General features: G+C 45.6%; 1 protein-coding gene across 1 annotated transcript in view; it reads right to left on the reverse strand.

Moving 5' to 3' along the window:
- Nucleotides 1–16,501, reverse strand: part of GOT2 (glutamic-oxaloacetic transaminase 2) — a 165,658-nt gene that overhangs the window by 33,964 nt on the left and 115,193 nt on the right. Inside the window, exon 4 of the mRNA XM_069654681.1 lies at nt 3,494–3,553. Coding sequence (XP_069510782.1) covers nt 3,494–3,553 — 60 coding nt within the window. The remainder of the gene's footprint in view (nt 1–3,493; nt 3,554–16,501) is intronic.

A 16,501-nucleotide genomic window follows, 5' to 3' on the forward strand; every position in this document is an offset into this window, starting at 1 on the left:
GACATTCCCACACTACCGCCACAAAACCAGAATGCCTTTCCTTGGGAAGATTCCCGAAAATGTGTTTTTACAATTGCTTCAGCCAAGAGCCATACAGGATACAGCAGGACCATCTGGGGTTGGATCCAGAACTGGAACCAAAATAGTAAGTCACTAGTTGCACACCATGGACAAAGGACAACTTCACTCCACTTAAAATACGGATGGTGTTTACAGATGCTGCAGTCGACTGGTTTTCCAGACAGTGACTGGTTTGAATGGAGAAAATCAGATCACCACAAAGTGTAGACCTGTGCAAAGTCCACCAAGGACTTGTCACAGATTGTTGATCTACAAGTGGATACCATAGCAGCACTCTTCAAGGGCACACACTCCACCTCAGTACATCAAGAGGCTGACAACATGCATTTATACAGCAAAATCTACCGCAACAAAGACTTCACAGCTAAAAGTCGGTCTAGTGCACATTCAACCTTAGAGGACCAGAACATACTAACACAATGAACCTGTGCTCCTTCACAACCCAACTACCGCTCATCCCCTTATGGCCACCAGCAAGTCCCGAATTGATCACACAAATATTAGCTGGGAGCACCAAGTTTCTGGATTCCATCATCAATTGTAAACCCTCACTTAGACAGTGCATCAGTAAAAAGACAAACAGCCTGGTCAATTATCGCTCTTTAATAAATTAAAATTCTTCTTACCACACAGACCTCAGCACCAGAGTCCAATCCCATGGACTGTTGAACCTGGATGGGAACATGCGCCTGTCTGGGATCACGGTCAGCCCATGCAGCACTCCTAGACAATTCAAGAACACCTCATCACCCCCTCTCAGGGAGATACACTCCTTGCCAAAACCAACGCAGTTCATCTGAAAAGCCAGCAATTTTCACAGGTTGGTCCAAGCCCAAAAGCCCAAACATTGCAAGACTGGAAACTTCCAAAAAATGCCAGGAAGAAAGAAAACTGGAAATGGGCACACGGTCCACGTGGCAGATCATTCCACCAGACATTGGCCCAGCGCAAACCCTACAGCTCAGGAGAACTGAAGACTACTGTTCAAACAGTTCTAGGCACTAGAGAGTCAGCCAACCACACCTGCTCTGGTCAATGAGGGAGTCCACCTTGCAGCACTCAACATTCTTTAAGTCGCTCCTAGACCTAGTGCTCTGTTGCTTCCCAACTAAGGTTGCATTCGAAAAAGAAAAAAAAAAAAGAAAAAAAAAAAAACTTCACAACTATCCGATGAAGGCGGAATCGAGCAGCACACTCCCTTACCCCAAGAAAGTAAACACTGAAAGCAAGCCTCTTGCGTTGCCCCAAAAATGCTAAACTCTACGGGAAGCCATTACAGCTACTTCTGTACAAGATCACCTTCGAGAATTACTCCTTCACTGCTTCCCTCCACTCAGCCCCGCAGTACCCTCCCCTAGCATTGTTGATCTAGTTACCCTTGTGAAGTGGTGTGCAGTCAATACACGGCATAAGACTGCACCACAGAATCAGCTGTAGGCAAACACGGCACAGAGATCCTGGCTCTTATTTTTTTTTTTACATCGGGGGCAGTGGTGTCCAAATGGCTTGTTCAAAAGCAGGGGGCACGAGGCATCAATTCAGGCAAGAAGTCTAGCTGCTGTTCCTCTGGTCAACAAATCGCAAGGACCCAATTACATTTCTTCATTCCCCTTGAACGTTAGCCTTGGTTTGACATTCTTTGTATAAAAAGGCAGAGAAAAGCCCAAAACGCCCACACATTAACAACGATGTTAAATATTTAAGGAGTGTAAATCAATATCCAAAATGAAGCACACTACTTGATCACTGGACATCCTGACCTTGCTACCACAACTGCACGTCAAGTCACCAAAAATGCTATTTTAGAGGGAATCGAAAAAACTTGAGTCGACTAGTTTTCATGCAAGCTTTTCTCAACCTTGCTCCGCTTTTAATCACTTTAATTCCATCGGGTCTGATCTGCCACAGACTAGAATAAAGCTTGCAACATCTGAAGACTGAGTCACAGACCATCTTCTAAAGCTGTCCACCCAAGACATCCCAGACCCGACACCACTACGACAGCAACGCTGTATATTAAAAAAGGGAAACCCCACCACCAAATGCCAGACATTAATCTGGCAGCACAATTCCGGTCACAGAAGCACAATCGCATGCCAAAATACCTTACCAGATGCTTCTGCTCTGCATAGACTAGCTCATTGAAACAAACCTTGTGTGGTCACACCACTGGATCTCCAACCAGGGCACCACAGTTCAACCAGTCATGCCTCACCCACACAGCGTATCCATCTCCTGGAAAAGATCACTGTATGCTTTCAAAGGCCCATATGTGGCCCCCAAATACGTTACCTCCCCCTACCTACTTCCTAGACCCTGCGCACCCCGTTTTCTCCCTCATATATAGAGCGTGTTTACGTTGATGACATGTTATCTTTATTTGCTCGATGTTCTTCTATTGCGGTTTGCATTTTCTCGACAATCCAATAATGGTTGTAAAACTGTCATTGCACTGCATCATTTAAAAAAAAAAAAAAAAAAAAAAAATTTATATATATATATATATATATATATATATATATATATATATATATATATATATATATATATATATATATATACACACATATACATACACACACACACACACACATACATATACACACACATTTTGTAGTGCAATTCACCCATACCAGACCCGAAAAGGGCATTTCACTTGCCCACGGAATTAAACGTTTAAACGTTGGGGTGGGGTTTGGGATCTGGAAAAGGAGCATCTTGTCACGGGGCCACACTTTTTAAAAACGTATCCTGCAAAAATTGATATTTCCACAGATGTTGTAATAGGCGTTTTTTTTTTACAAATAATTTTAAATATCGCATTTTTAAAACTTGGAGAAGTTAATTACACTATTTAGATGTTACAAACAAGTACAATAAATGCACACTCCCGGTGGCGAACATTGTGTGGGTCAGCTCCTGGTAAGATCCTGCACCAGCGAAATGGTGCAATTTAAAGTTGCAAACGTTGCACAGGAGCGCCATCTGTTGGCCACGAGGAAGAACATGCACTGTGAAGACAAAACATTGGCGGAACTCGGAAGGACCCTCCCCCATTCATGGCTAACTTAAGTCTTGTCCTCTGCTGCTCCTCCCAGAAAGGTCGGGTGAGGTTTCATCCCTTTGAGTGAATTTCCAACATCGCTGCTACCATGCATTACAAGGCTTTGTAACACTAGAAGGCTTTTCTTTTCGGTATTCAGTACTACCAGTAAACATCGATGTAACCTGAACGTTTCAGCTTTGCATAACGTGCACGGACTGTGGAAGTTTCAAAGCAGTGCTCATCCAACAAGGACCGTTTCATGCAAGGATCCGATCACAAATCTCCCAAAATAACACCTTGAGACAAATGGCGATTTAACTTTTGACCCTGCTCAATAACTGCCATTAAAAAGCAATAGCCACTTACCAATAAACTTGCTCCGATCCGCAGCGAACCCGTGCCAGAAATGGTCTGCACCGTCATATACTGTGAAGGGATGAGCAGAAGTCGGTTAGACATGACAGCAAGAGGGCTAGGACACATGCACGATTGCCATCTCACATACAATCCAAAAGCTGTCAGATGAAAGTGACCACCCCACCACCCCCCCTACTCAAATGAAGCCAGCAGCATTTCCCTGAATGCTCAAGGAATGGGGCTTTAAGTGGCGACCGCTGCACCTGAAGGCACTATGCACACAGGTGGCGCTTTAAGGTTACACAAGCGCTGGGTTCACGATTTACCGTAGGAGTGCCAGACCACCTCCCAACACTGAGGAATGTAAATAAGCGGTCCTTCCTTGAGGCCGTCTTGCATCGGGTTATGCATTATGGAAAACATTTGTTCACACACTATAGTGTGTGCAATTTACAAGTACGGAACGACACATGATCGGATTACACACATTCCTCAACTACCTTGAGAAGGGAAGGGAAGGTTGGAGTTTGTAGGATATGCGGATCCCTGCATTGATCTGCTTGGTCAGTGGTGTGTATAAAAGACTTCCTGCAGCCGTTCCAGTGTTCCTGCGGGACCCGGGGGTTGGGAAGGATTGTAGAATGTTGTTGGCTCCCTAGGGGTAAGGGTGCTGGATCAGACTTGCGACACTTGTAGCAGTGATCCTTGGATGTTGGATCACGGAATCACCACTGGAAACAGTTGCGTTTTCAGATTGTTGACTGAGCCACGAATGTACACAGAGGCCCCGCTGTGCCCCACAGAAGCTAACCAGCACCCCTTCCAAGGGCCCAACCCAGTCCTATAATCTTCTGCGAGAAGACCCCTGGTTGAAACATGTGTTGGCTTTTTCCCTTTTCTCATGCAAATGTATAAAAATGTGCCTGCAAGACCGTGGCAACCACTTGCAGTTCTACAACTATTAAAAAAACACACTATTAAAAAAACAACAATATGAAAACAACTGTTTCCAGCGGTGATTCCGTGATCAAACATCCAGGGATCACTGCTACAAGTGACAAGTCTGATCCAGCGCCATTACCCCCTAGGGACCCAACAACATTCTACATACCATGGGAGGATGTTCCCAATGCCATGGAGACCACCCCCCCGCCCCTTAAGCCCCAAACGGTGTCCGTCTCCGTCCTGGGGCACCCTGAACCCCCCCCCCCCATATCCTTAGCTGAAAAAGGAGTGGTAGCTCACAGAGACCTTGGTGAATGCGTACATAAATGGCAAGGGAGTGGTGGGAAGGCAGGAGTGCTCGAGTCGACTTACCTCTAGTGCAGGTTACAACAATAAAACGACCTTAAGCAGCTTAACTCTGTTCCATCGCCCATTTCATTTGAGGGAAGGGCATTTTGGCAATCCTGCTACTGAAGGTGAAGCTCTCAAAGCGGGTGATCACAATCCATTCACAATGGCCAAGTATTTCACCCATAGCTTCAAACAAATGACAGGCTGTCTGCCGCCATCAGCCCCAGCAGCAAGGTAAATGGCATAATCAGCATGGAGTAGGTCCAAAGAGCAGGGCAGAGGCACACCAATAGTGCACTGTGGGGAGCATGCACCAAGATGGAGCTGCCTGCCAGTGTTCTGCATACAGGGACTTCAGGGTTAAATGGCCACAGTGCGACTGGCACCACCACTCTCCTTATGAAGTCATTGACATGTCATGATGTAAATAACACGCGGTTAGGAGTTTGAGGTTCTGTTCTTCAGATGCAGGAACCATCTAATACCCAGGTTCCAGGGCTTCTCTATAGCTGCCCAAATCTCCTTGGGGCAGGGCTAGCAGGGACATCAACCCCAGGACTCTTCACAAGGGTCCTAAATCATACCCTTCCCAACGTAGTGCGTCAACGCTGCCCAACCAGGAAAGAAACAAGAGCCATCGGGCTGCTGTTCGAGCTCATCTCTGCAATATCCAGATAGGCATGGGGCGGGGTCAGACGTCATTATCTCCTCAATGGGGTCCCCTTCATCCCCCTCTGGGTTCCTTCATTTCATGAGGACTTCTGTGCAGATCTAGTCCTTCGCTCGATCGACTTACATTTGGTCACTGACTTATACGGCCACTGACCAACATGACATGGATACTGGGGTAACGGGGGTGGGGGGGGGCTGTGAAACACTAAACGTCCATTTGATGGGACTTGTATTTTTTTGATGACGCAGTCACATTTTCTTAAGTCCCCCGTATTCTGAGAAGTTACTTTTCTCATCTAATCTTAGTTCTTACTTTACATACCTAGAAAAAAAAAGGTTGAGCGATTCGGTGGCCATTCCCTCATTTTTCTTCAAAAGTGATTTAACATTTAATGCCTACCTTCAGAATAGTTGCACGGTTTGCTCAGGCATACTACCTATTGGAGAGCCAGTATAATTGAGGAAACATCCGGTAAACCAAGTAGGTCGATATTTCATCCCTAAAAATGAGGCCTATGAAAAAGCTCCCAACACTTACTAAAAAATAGAAAAATAGGTTGCTTGCGCTCATCGGTAATACCAAATTACCAAGTTGGTAGGGGAGCTGCATATCAAGAAAGCTTTTCACTGAAGAGGCACTTCCACCAGAAGAAACAAATGATGTGATGAAGACATACAGGATGTACGATTGTAGCGTAGTGGTCCGTGTGCAGGAGGCCAGTCTGCAGGTGGAACACCCAGGCACAGTGATGGTTCATTTAGTTGGAGGTCCTCCCAGAAGTGAGGAATACTACTGCTGCACTTCACAGATGTCCTCTCTTATGGCAGCGTTTGCACAACCTGGTGAGGGCTGTAAAAACCACCAGCCACAAGAGGGGCGTGTGGGTTCACAGGCACACAGCATGAATGACGATTGGGAGGGTAAGTTGGCAAGGGAACTAGATATTTAAATATGACAGTGAAACGTCCCTAGTGCTTGCATAGTACACAATATAGTGTTTTAAAGACGCAACCCAATCTCGCTATATTTTGTAGGGATACAACCTGGCAGTAAGCACAATGGCAAGGGGTCAGAAGACAATGGAACCATTAAGGGTTACATAGGCACCAAAGAAGGCCAGCAATCCAAAATAACAGGGGCGAGCCCAAAATAACAGGAGGTTGGGGGGGGGGGGGGGGGTAAATCACTGAAGATCTAGTAAGTGGCCGTAAATGTTGTTCGAACATTTCTAGATACGGCGACACACATCAGGGTCCCCAATGTCGAAGTCAGCACTGGTTGCAGTGATGGCATTTTTCCTCAGTTGCTGCAGGCATTGCCAGTAGCCTAAAACCAACGAACCAAAACCAAGCTCAGTGGACCCCAAAATCGGTTACCTCCGAGATGGTGGACCTAACTGCAATCGAAGTGAAGAGATTGTAGTGTGCCGTCCCATTGTTCGATGCTGCGGTCTGGATTCTACACTGCGGGATGGGACAGCGTAGTTGCTGATAGTTCACCCCATACATCTGTTCTGGCGTTTTTGTAAGAACTCCACCTAAATGTTATGCCTTTCTCCCCCAAGGACAGTCGAGTTGGTGACCACAGGCGTTCTACTGCGTCTACGGACAGATTCAGAATTTCTGATTTTGTCCCGTTTATTTTTAGCCCATATACTGCACCAAACTCCCCTAACTCAGCCATCAATGCAGGCAAAGAAGTTTCCGGTTCGGTGATCGCAATAAGCATGTAATCTGCGGATGCAATGGTCTTGTGTTCTTCCCCTGGCCATTCCCATTGTCAGAGCTTAGCCAAAAGTGGTTCCAAATATGTATCACAGCAATGGGCATCAGGGGCATCCCCGTTTGTTGTCTTGTGTGATCGCCATGCTATTAGAGATGGTCCAGGTTATCGTTATTCTTATCTGCGGGGAATGATAATTGGCACGTACCATTTGTGGTAAACCCAGACCGAATCCTATTTCTTCCACAAGTCTAACTAAAAAAAAGCCCATTCCACCAGATCAAATGCCTTCTCGGCGTCTATATACCAAAAACGCGGGTGTTGGAGAAAACTGCTATTATGCAAACAGGTGGCATACCCAACAAATATTGTTGTGGGTCTGTCTCTGAAACAAACCCTGACTAGTCGGGTCCTATCAGTTTTGGTAATAGATTAGACAGCCTAATCACCAAGATTTGTGTATAATTCAGCATCCGTGTTGATTAATGCTATTGGCCTATTGGGCCCCAGCGACGTCTGATCTTTGCCAGCTTTTGGAAATACCTCCATGATCGCTACATCATGTCAGGGATAGTGTCCTTTATATTGAAGGAGTTCAACAATTTGGTTAAGCGTGGTGCTAGGGTGCTCCGATACAGCTAGTAAAAGCTTGCGGGTAACTAGTCCGGTCCCAGGGGTTTATTTCGTGGTAGTGATCTTATTGCCTCCATCACCTTGTCCGCCTGCATTTGCCCCTGGAGCCTATTCCTCTTGTCACGTGTAATGCTATTTAGTGAGAATGTGCTTACATATGCCTCTTGTTCATCACATGCTAGTTTGTCAGCCGTGTATAATGTTCCGTAATATTCGCCGAATATCCCCAGGATCCACTCTTGGTGGCAAAATAGCCTCCCCCACCCCCCCCCAGGCTGTTTTGTTTATTTCTATACTGTGTGGGACTGGATGTTATCCTTAATTTTTCTGGCTAGCAGTTTATCAGCTTTGTTAGCTTTCATGTAATAGTGTTTTGTAAATTGAGCCTTTCCGGTTTTCTTTGTACAATATGATGGCCCTGCTTATGTTTCAAAGCCCTGCGCAGGCTTCTAGTAGGGCCTCTTTCTAACTCTCCCAGGATCTTCCGAATTTTCGCCTCCACCTCCCATGCCCGCCTTGGTTTATCTTTTTGCTTTCAACGCTATGCAATGTCCCCTCAAGATTGCTTTGAAAGCATCCCATACTATTCCCAGGGGCCATATCGTGGTCGCCGTTTTCTTAATAGGCATCTATTTTTGTCTTATATCAAGGGAGCCAACATCGGATCTTGTATTAAATCTGCCGTGAATTGCCACTTCCACGCTATAGCCGAGACCCCTACTGTCTCAAGCTGCATTACCAGCGGGGCATGGTCCAACGGGGGAAATAGCTCACAGTTCTATGTTCTTCACCCTTACCATTATACTGGTTAATGCCCACATATCCTCGACATGGACGCGTGCACGTGTCAATAGTTCGTAAAGCTTTTGGTTTGCCCCTTTAATACTCGCCAAACATCATGGGGAGCTGATGCGGTCATTTTGTGTTTAAGAAGTTTAGATGGTGCCAATACGTGTTGATTTGCCTGTGAGCATCTATCTACTAGGGGTACCCATGCCATATTAAAAGTGTCTCCTTTAGCAAAGTCTTCAAGTTGGGACAGCACTCCCTTTAGATAACCATCCGGACCTTTGTTTGGTGCATATAGCGTAGGTAATGTGTACTTTTGGGACCCCAAAATGACATTAAGAAAGTGTGAATGTCCTGCTGGGTCGGCTCTACTCTCTAGGACTTTCACCGTCAATCTCCCTCGAAGGGAGAGGAGGACCCCGGCTCTTTGTCAACCGCATTTGCTTGCTAGTGATGTGGGTAGCCCCTTAACCCGAGTTTCCCCTTATCTTGTTTCCCAATGTCAGTTTCTTGGAACATCAAGATATCTGGTTGCACCCCTTTTAAGGAGCGCTCTATTTTCTTCCTTTTAGCCAGGAGTTCATCCCCCAAATATTGTGGGAAAATATCTTACTATTCATCAATGTTTTACCCTGACCTTTCGTGTGCCGTCGACCCCATTGCCCGCCCTCATTTATAAGCATGCATGCCTTTCCTCCGATTTATGTAAACAACCTTGCATCTTCAGCCTCCTCTCCCCCCAATCAAACAAACCCCACCTGCCCCCCACCCCCACCCCGAAGACACCCCCCCCCTCTTCCCCAACATCCCTCTGTCCCTGGGGAGGGCCATAGTTCCTATGGAGCGCCCGAGCGGAGTGCCCGATTCCACAGAGTGATCACGTGGGGGATACTAAACTCTACTATAAGATTCCAAACAACCAACCACTACTCTTGGTCCCCTAAGGCCACTGTCTCACTCGCGTCTTGTGTCCTCTCCAATTCCCACTTGTTTTGCGCTCCTGGGTTCAAGTTTAATCTTTGCTGTCCACAATCCCTGCCGCGTCTCAAATAGGTTCTGTAATTCATGGATCGGAATTTGCTCACTTCTGTCTGTTCGATGCCGCCACCTTCCATTCCCATGGTTTGACCTTTTTGTTGCAACTAGTCTGTCTTTCTTGTGCTGCTATAAGTCTCTCCTTCTGGAATCTGCAAGATGTTCATTCCCTGCTCACATGTGGCGATTCGATGTTGCTGGTCTACCCAGTTAAATAGCAATCCGAATGCGAGTGTCCCATTTACATCTCACTTGCTTTTGTGCGAGGAACCGTACTACCGGGCCCATTGCTCTTCTCTTTTGTAGTATAGTTGAACTTCTGAGCCGTTGATATTTATTGCTCCCGATGTTCTCGCTGATCTCAAAATCGCTTCCTTTTGGGTGTGAGAGGTTAATGCTGCCAAAACAGCTCTTGGGTGCGAACCTGGCTCTGACCGTTGTGGGCCGAGCCTATGGATATAGTCTGTGAATTGTTTCCCCTTTCTCCCCTGGGAGGAGGTCTGCAAATAGTTGTGCTGTGGTTTTAAGTCTACATCTTCCACCGATTCAGCCAAGTTTTTGATCTGTATGTTGGATCTGCAAGAGCAGTTCTCCAAATCCTCGCACAGTATATCCAAATTATGCGATAGTATTGAAAGATGTTGTAGCACCTCGTCATTCTTTGTTGCATCTTCAGATATATCCTGTACAGCTCTTTCGACTGTGTCCACCCTCGCCTCCAGTTTTGCAACTTCGACTTTCACCTTTTGAAGCGACTGCTTCAATTCGGTTTTTAACAACAAAAATTGCATCTAGAAAATCACCATGAATTGCTCCTGGAATTCTTTAAAGCAATTTTTAAAGTCTTTTTTGCATTGGCATGCTCAGAGTTTCTTTGTTGACTTGGCGATGTTTGTTGAGGGTCTTCCGTCCCCTCAGAGGCATGGAAATCCTGGAGACCACAATTTTTTGATGCTGCAGTCCGTGTTTCTTTTCAGAGTCCTGACCCCCTGTAGGTGCCTTCCCCTTACTTTTAGACATGGGGACGATTTAATTTCCCAATATCCAGTGCATATCCTTCAAATTTCTCCTAGTGGGTCATCCCTCTGCCTGTGTTTAAAGGGGTCCCTTGTGACCTGTGTCACTAGATGGTTAAATTCAGAGGGGTAAATGGGGGATTACTACTCCATCGGGGGGGGGCTGTTAGAGCACTTGATCTTACCCTCCATGTCTTCCCAATGGGTGGACCCGCGTGTTTTCCAAGAGTTTGAAGTGTGCAGCTTTTCACCCTTATTTTTCGCTGGGGAATTGGGGGGCGGGAACTCACAGAATCTCTATGTGCGAGGGCATGGAGACCGCCTCCATCGTCTTTGCCGCCACTGGTTCAGCATACCCACAGGTGTTTGCTTTGGTTTCCACAGGAGCCAAATATGCCAGAAACTTCTTGTTGGACAATGTTCTGCTTGTAGATTGAGAGGGGTACCGGAGATTCTCCTCAGAATCGGTGGGAAATGTCCTGCTCCATGTTAGTGGAGTGAGGGAGATCTTCCTCCGAATCCCAGATCAGTGCACATCACACTTGCCGGGGGTCGCTGACTTGAGTCGCACAGTGTTTCTTCTTTAACGCTCCTCTGTATCGCTCAACATTCAACATTCTCCATTATTTAGGACACCTGCATGCTGTAATTTTATTTTTCTTTATTTTTTCGGCCCAGCAGGGACGGAGCAGTTCACACACGTCCTGCTCCGTCGGCCGCCATTTTGGAATCTGGTATGCAGTGATTTTAATCAATTGAAAACGAGGAATTACATTTTAAATTAAAAAAACAAAAATATTGAATACAAAAAATGCGGGTGGGGTTAAATATGGCAGGGAGGGGGTTTTAAAGAAGGGGAAATGGAAGGCTGGGGCAAATTTTTTTTTTTTTTTTTTAAAAAGTCATTTTGGATTGGTTTTCAGCATGTAACCAGTGGGGAAAGGCCTTCGGGATTAGCATTCGCCAGTGGTTCAGATTAATTCAAAACCTTATACCCATCACTTCGAAACAAGTCTGGGTTTTCTTGCGTTTTCGTGCAGAGGGGACCAGGGGTCAGGGTGGGACCAGTTCAGGCTGGGCTGCTCCCAATAGTGGCAGTACCATGGCTGGACCCCTTTTGCAATGGCGCAGATGGGCTAAAAAAAAAAAAAAAACGGTGGTGTGGAAGGTTACACAGAGCAATGCCAGATTCGTTCTAAATCCTCCACCCACCACTTTTTTGGTTAGGGATTAGCATGGCCAATCAATGGGTGGCTACATACACTGATGCAATATATTTTGCTTATAGGTGGTGCTATTGCCACCCAATACCCCCAAACTAAGGGAAGGCGACTCATTTAGGTTAACAAACATTTGAGACAATCCCATTTTCTAAACAATTTTGGATAATCCCAGAGCACTCGACAAGAGTAAAAGCAGCCCCTGCGGCCCTTCAGGGTAAAGCTAGATCTGAAATGTTCAAAGCTGCTCCAGGGAGTTCAGTAGATACATTTGCAGCTCACACAGATTTCAATTCAAATGTCAGGGTGGGTCAGACATTGCTGATAAGGGATACATTACTCCGAGTAATCGTATTTCTGGTGCTTGCATCTGCTTAGATTCACATGCTCTGCATCGTCCAACATCTAGTGGAAGTCGCAGAGGATTACAAGATTTGCTTTCGAAACTCATCGACAGGGCGTGATTAGTAATACAGGGGAAGGCAGCCGCTACAGGCTCCTAACCGTGGGGATGGCATCAGAGGGAAGGGTCACATGGGAGAAGATGGCTAAGTGGCGACTCCACTAGTCGACGTGGTATTCATCTTCTGAAAATGAGGAAATCATTACCAGATACTTAATGGCATACTATCAATGTTACAATGCCTCCATCATAAAGGTTCCAGAAACCTGTTCTAAAGAACCAGTTAAACAGTCAAGTTGCTACCTTAGAGGCTCAGGAGTTAAAGAGCAAACTATTTGAATTTCATGATTCTATACTAAAGAGAACCTCTCAACCTAATGTGAAACTGCAGACTATCCAGGCCCCTTGCTTACTCTGGTAACTTAGGTCTATAGAAAAATCTAAATTTAGTTGAAAATAACAGCAAGAACTGCAATTCCCATAATGTCAAAAGTATTGGGACGAAGAAGAGAAACAGAGGCAATGGGGACTCAGAAGTGTGAATATTCAATGGTGCGGTATGCGCATTGCCGTTTAGAGCACCTGAGCGGGATATTCAAAGACCAGGATAAGGCCCAATGGAGTGGTGATGTGATGAAGCAGTTTGAGTTTGTGCGTGCGGTGTAGTAGAAGGAGCGCAGGTAAAAAAATCAGAATAACTGCAGAGTACGCGCAGCATAAGATGGCATACTAAGAAGCAGCCCAGCTATGAAAATGACAAGTTACCGAAACAGTGTGAAGCAGACTGGAATACCATTCATCTATTTAATTTGTAAAGTGCGCAAACCGCCCAAAGGCATTGTGGCACTGTTACAGTTACATGTCATTTACGATACATGAATGCCAATTGGTATCAGTTTACAAGTACAGTATATAAGGGTGAGCAGGTGCTTTCAGGCTAATGGTGGTGGTTGTTGGTGGTGATTAGGAGAACAGCGTTTCGAGTTCTTTTCAGAATACCCAGCAAGATCTTTCTGGTCTGAGTGCGAGGGGGGGCCACATGCTTTAGTGCATTTAACCTTGGATACGACTAGGCGTTCAGTGTAAGGTGTTTTGATGGGTCTTGAGCGTGCTTTGACTAGTTTCTGGGAGAGATATAGGGTTCAGGGGTGCTCTGGCGGAAAAGCACTTTTGGCTGATTGAGAGGGGTTTCAAGGTGATAAGTGCTTGGATGGGAAACCAGTGTGCCTCTTTTCTTGCTTCTGAGAGGTGTTCTCTTCTTGAGGGCTGCTCGTAGGGTATTTGTTTTGGGTGGTTTGGAGGTTCTTAATGTTACTGGAGGAGGTGCCAGCAGAGAGGACATTGCAGTAGTCCAGCTTTGCGCCTATGATAGTTCAGGCCACTGTTAAGCAGCCGTTTCTGGATAAGAAGGGTATGGCAAGCATTTAGGACTTTGCCATCGCCCCCTCAGCAGCCTACTCTGCCATTCACTTGGTGGGACATGGTTAGGGAGGCTTGGAGGTACACTCCTAGGGTTTTGACAGAAGTTGAGACAGGAATGGACATGTTATCAACCATGAATGCAGAATAGAGTTTGGAGAGATTATTTAGGGCTTTAGGGGGTCAGACTAGTAGGATTTCCGTTTTGTTGCGGTTTAGACAAAGGTGGTTTTAGACAAAAGGTGGTTCTCCGCCACCCATGACTGAATCAGCGAGTAAATATTGTTGAGGGTGTTGCGAGTCCTCTGCATAGCTCCCTGTAAGAGGGAACATGATTTGGGTATCGTCAACATAGTTAGTGTAGGCTATGCCACAAGAGTCCAGGATGTCAAAAAGGGGCCTAGTGAAGATGTTGTAGAGGGTGGGGGAGATACATGACTCTTGTGGTACTCCGCAGGGGACGGGGGCATTTGCGTTTTCTGCAAAAACATTCATGGCCCTTCCAGAAAGGAGGCTATCTAGGCAGTAGCCCTGGTGAGAGGTTGGCTGATGTCATTAGGCATAGGCTTTTATGGTTGACCAAGCTAAGTGGCAACAAAGAAAGACTTTGGGCAAACACCAAGAGGGGAAAGGTGGTAACCAGCATTACCAACAGCCAAGAGTTGAGAGAGACTCTTAATAAAACCAAAGCACAAGTTCCATTTTAAGGCTATATATTTTGAAAAAAACAGGTATCTCAGATCGCCAGCAGTCAGGAAATTGTGAAGCCACGCTGCAAACTGGTGTGGAGAATACTTGAGTCAAACCAGCATGTTTGAAGTTAGTGGTAGGAGTTTTTTTCCCTTGCAGGCGAGTGGCCCAGTTAAGAAGTTGATGATTTTATAACTGACAGAAAGTTGTGGAAAGAACCTTTGTTGAATGAAAATATCCTTTATCATTTATTGACAAGCCAGAGCATCAATGAAGCAAGTCATTTGCTATCCTGACAAAACAATGTTATTTTCAAGAATAAGTATTGAGAAACAATAACGTGCTATTTTGACAACATGTTTGATGATAACAGAACAATTCTATTTAGGTTTTGGAACCTGCGTGTTGGGGAAAAAGTCAAGCATCCATGAACAGATATTCTGGAAGGCAGTCGTGTTTGAACTATCAATCAGTTGTGGTAAAAAGGACATTTGTTGTTTCTTCAACTAGTTGAAAAGGACTTTTCTATTTCTTTGAACTGAACAGTACAATAATTTGAGTACTCCTGAATTGACCCAGGGCAAGGGAATACAACCCTGGTCTCAAGGAGTGCTTCCAAGAAACATTTAAGTTTGAATTACAAAACAGTTTGTTGAATCAAAAGTCAACCATATTTTCCTTGTATAATTTGTTTGCATTAGTATGAGAACCAGAGGTATTTTGGACACTTAGCTTTCATTAGTGCTAGTTTGCTAGTGTGAGGAAGGCATGGTATCAAAGTAAGAGACAAGTGATCCCAGTTCATGGGTGTTTATTAAACTGTAAAATGGGGGAGCTAAACGCATAACCTAAATTAAAAATGGGAGCAATCTACGACCAGCAAATAATACAGTCCTAGTGCAGTCTAGTCAAATAAAAAAGAAATGATATTGCCAATCCTTACTGCTATGCCCCATAAAAGTGCAAGATAATATTAGCAAGAAAAAAAAAAGCAGTGTTCACAAGATAAGTCATGATTTTATGGCCGGGGTCTCCTTTCCCCACGTTTTTAGCACGGGACAAGGTGGAACTCTTGAGCACAGCACTCCTGGGCTTCTCCTGCTCATGTTCCTTACCTTAATATCAGGGTCTTCTGTGCCCAAGTCTCTTCTCATGCAAAGTCTCTTGCTTCAGAGGGTCCGATATGCCATAAACAACTAAACAAAACTTCTGTATCTCCACGTCGGGCGATTACTCTTCACCCTAGGATCCCCCAAAGCCGGGCTCCGATCCTTCAGCATTCGCATCCCAGAGCACTTGCCAAGTTGAACAGACTTCCGTAGGGCCATCATGTCTCGCTGGGTCACTCCGTTAGCCTATGGCAAGTGCGGGCTTCAAAAATACACAGTTCACACAGCGTTCCCCAAGCTGTGCGCAAACGCCAATTCCCTCAGTCGTGTTCACAATTTCACATTCGTCAAAAACTTCTGCGGCATGTCAATATGGATAGTAGAAGGGGTTTGGCTTGACCCTTGTATGACCACCTTGACACCTCACGCCGGCCTTCCCTAGGGCCTCTTGGTACTTGTAGTTTCAATGAACATATTGTCTTTGTTCAGGAGAGGGGTACTAGCCAGAGACCTTCGAATGAGCGCCCACGTGGCGCCAGACCACTCCACCAAGTTTGTTCACAAAAATCTATAATTTTCTTAATGTTGCCACTGCAACCTTGAGCCGAACACAGGTCCACCATCAGGTTCTTCCGACTCACCCGTTGGTACATCTTTTGCCACTGGAGTCAAAGACTGTACTATGATGGCAACCGCATCTCCCCGCCCTGGCTATCAGTGCAGGAGGGTTCCATGTACCACTGACATCAGTCAATTCCCGGTCTTACGTTTCCTTTGTCGGAGGCTTTGCGGGTCTTGATTGAAAAGGGCAATTCCCTCCTTGATGTCCTTTCAGGTCTCGACACCCTTCGCCTCAGTTTGAACTGCCGCCCTGCAGAGTGCGAGAATTCTCATATGGCTAATTTCCCTTACCTAGTGAGTCCCGCAGAAGCTTTGCTGGATTTCTGGGGTTTATTTTTTCCACCTGGTAAGAGTTTGAACCTTTTTCCCACTCTTACATGCGTTTTGCTAT

Source organism: Ambystoma mexicanum, chromosome 1p, assembly GCF_040938575.1.
Source record: "Ambystoma mexicanum isolate Mex_15411 chromosome 1p, UKY_AmexF1_1, whole genome shotgun sequence".
Taxonomy (NCBI): Eukaryota; Metazoa; Chordata; class Amphibia; order Caudata; family Ambystomatidae; genus Ambystoma; species Ambystoma mexicanum.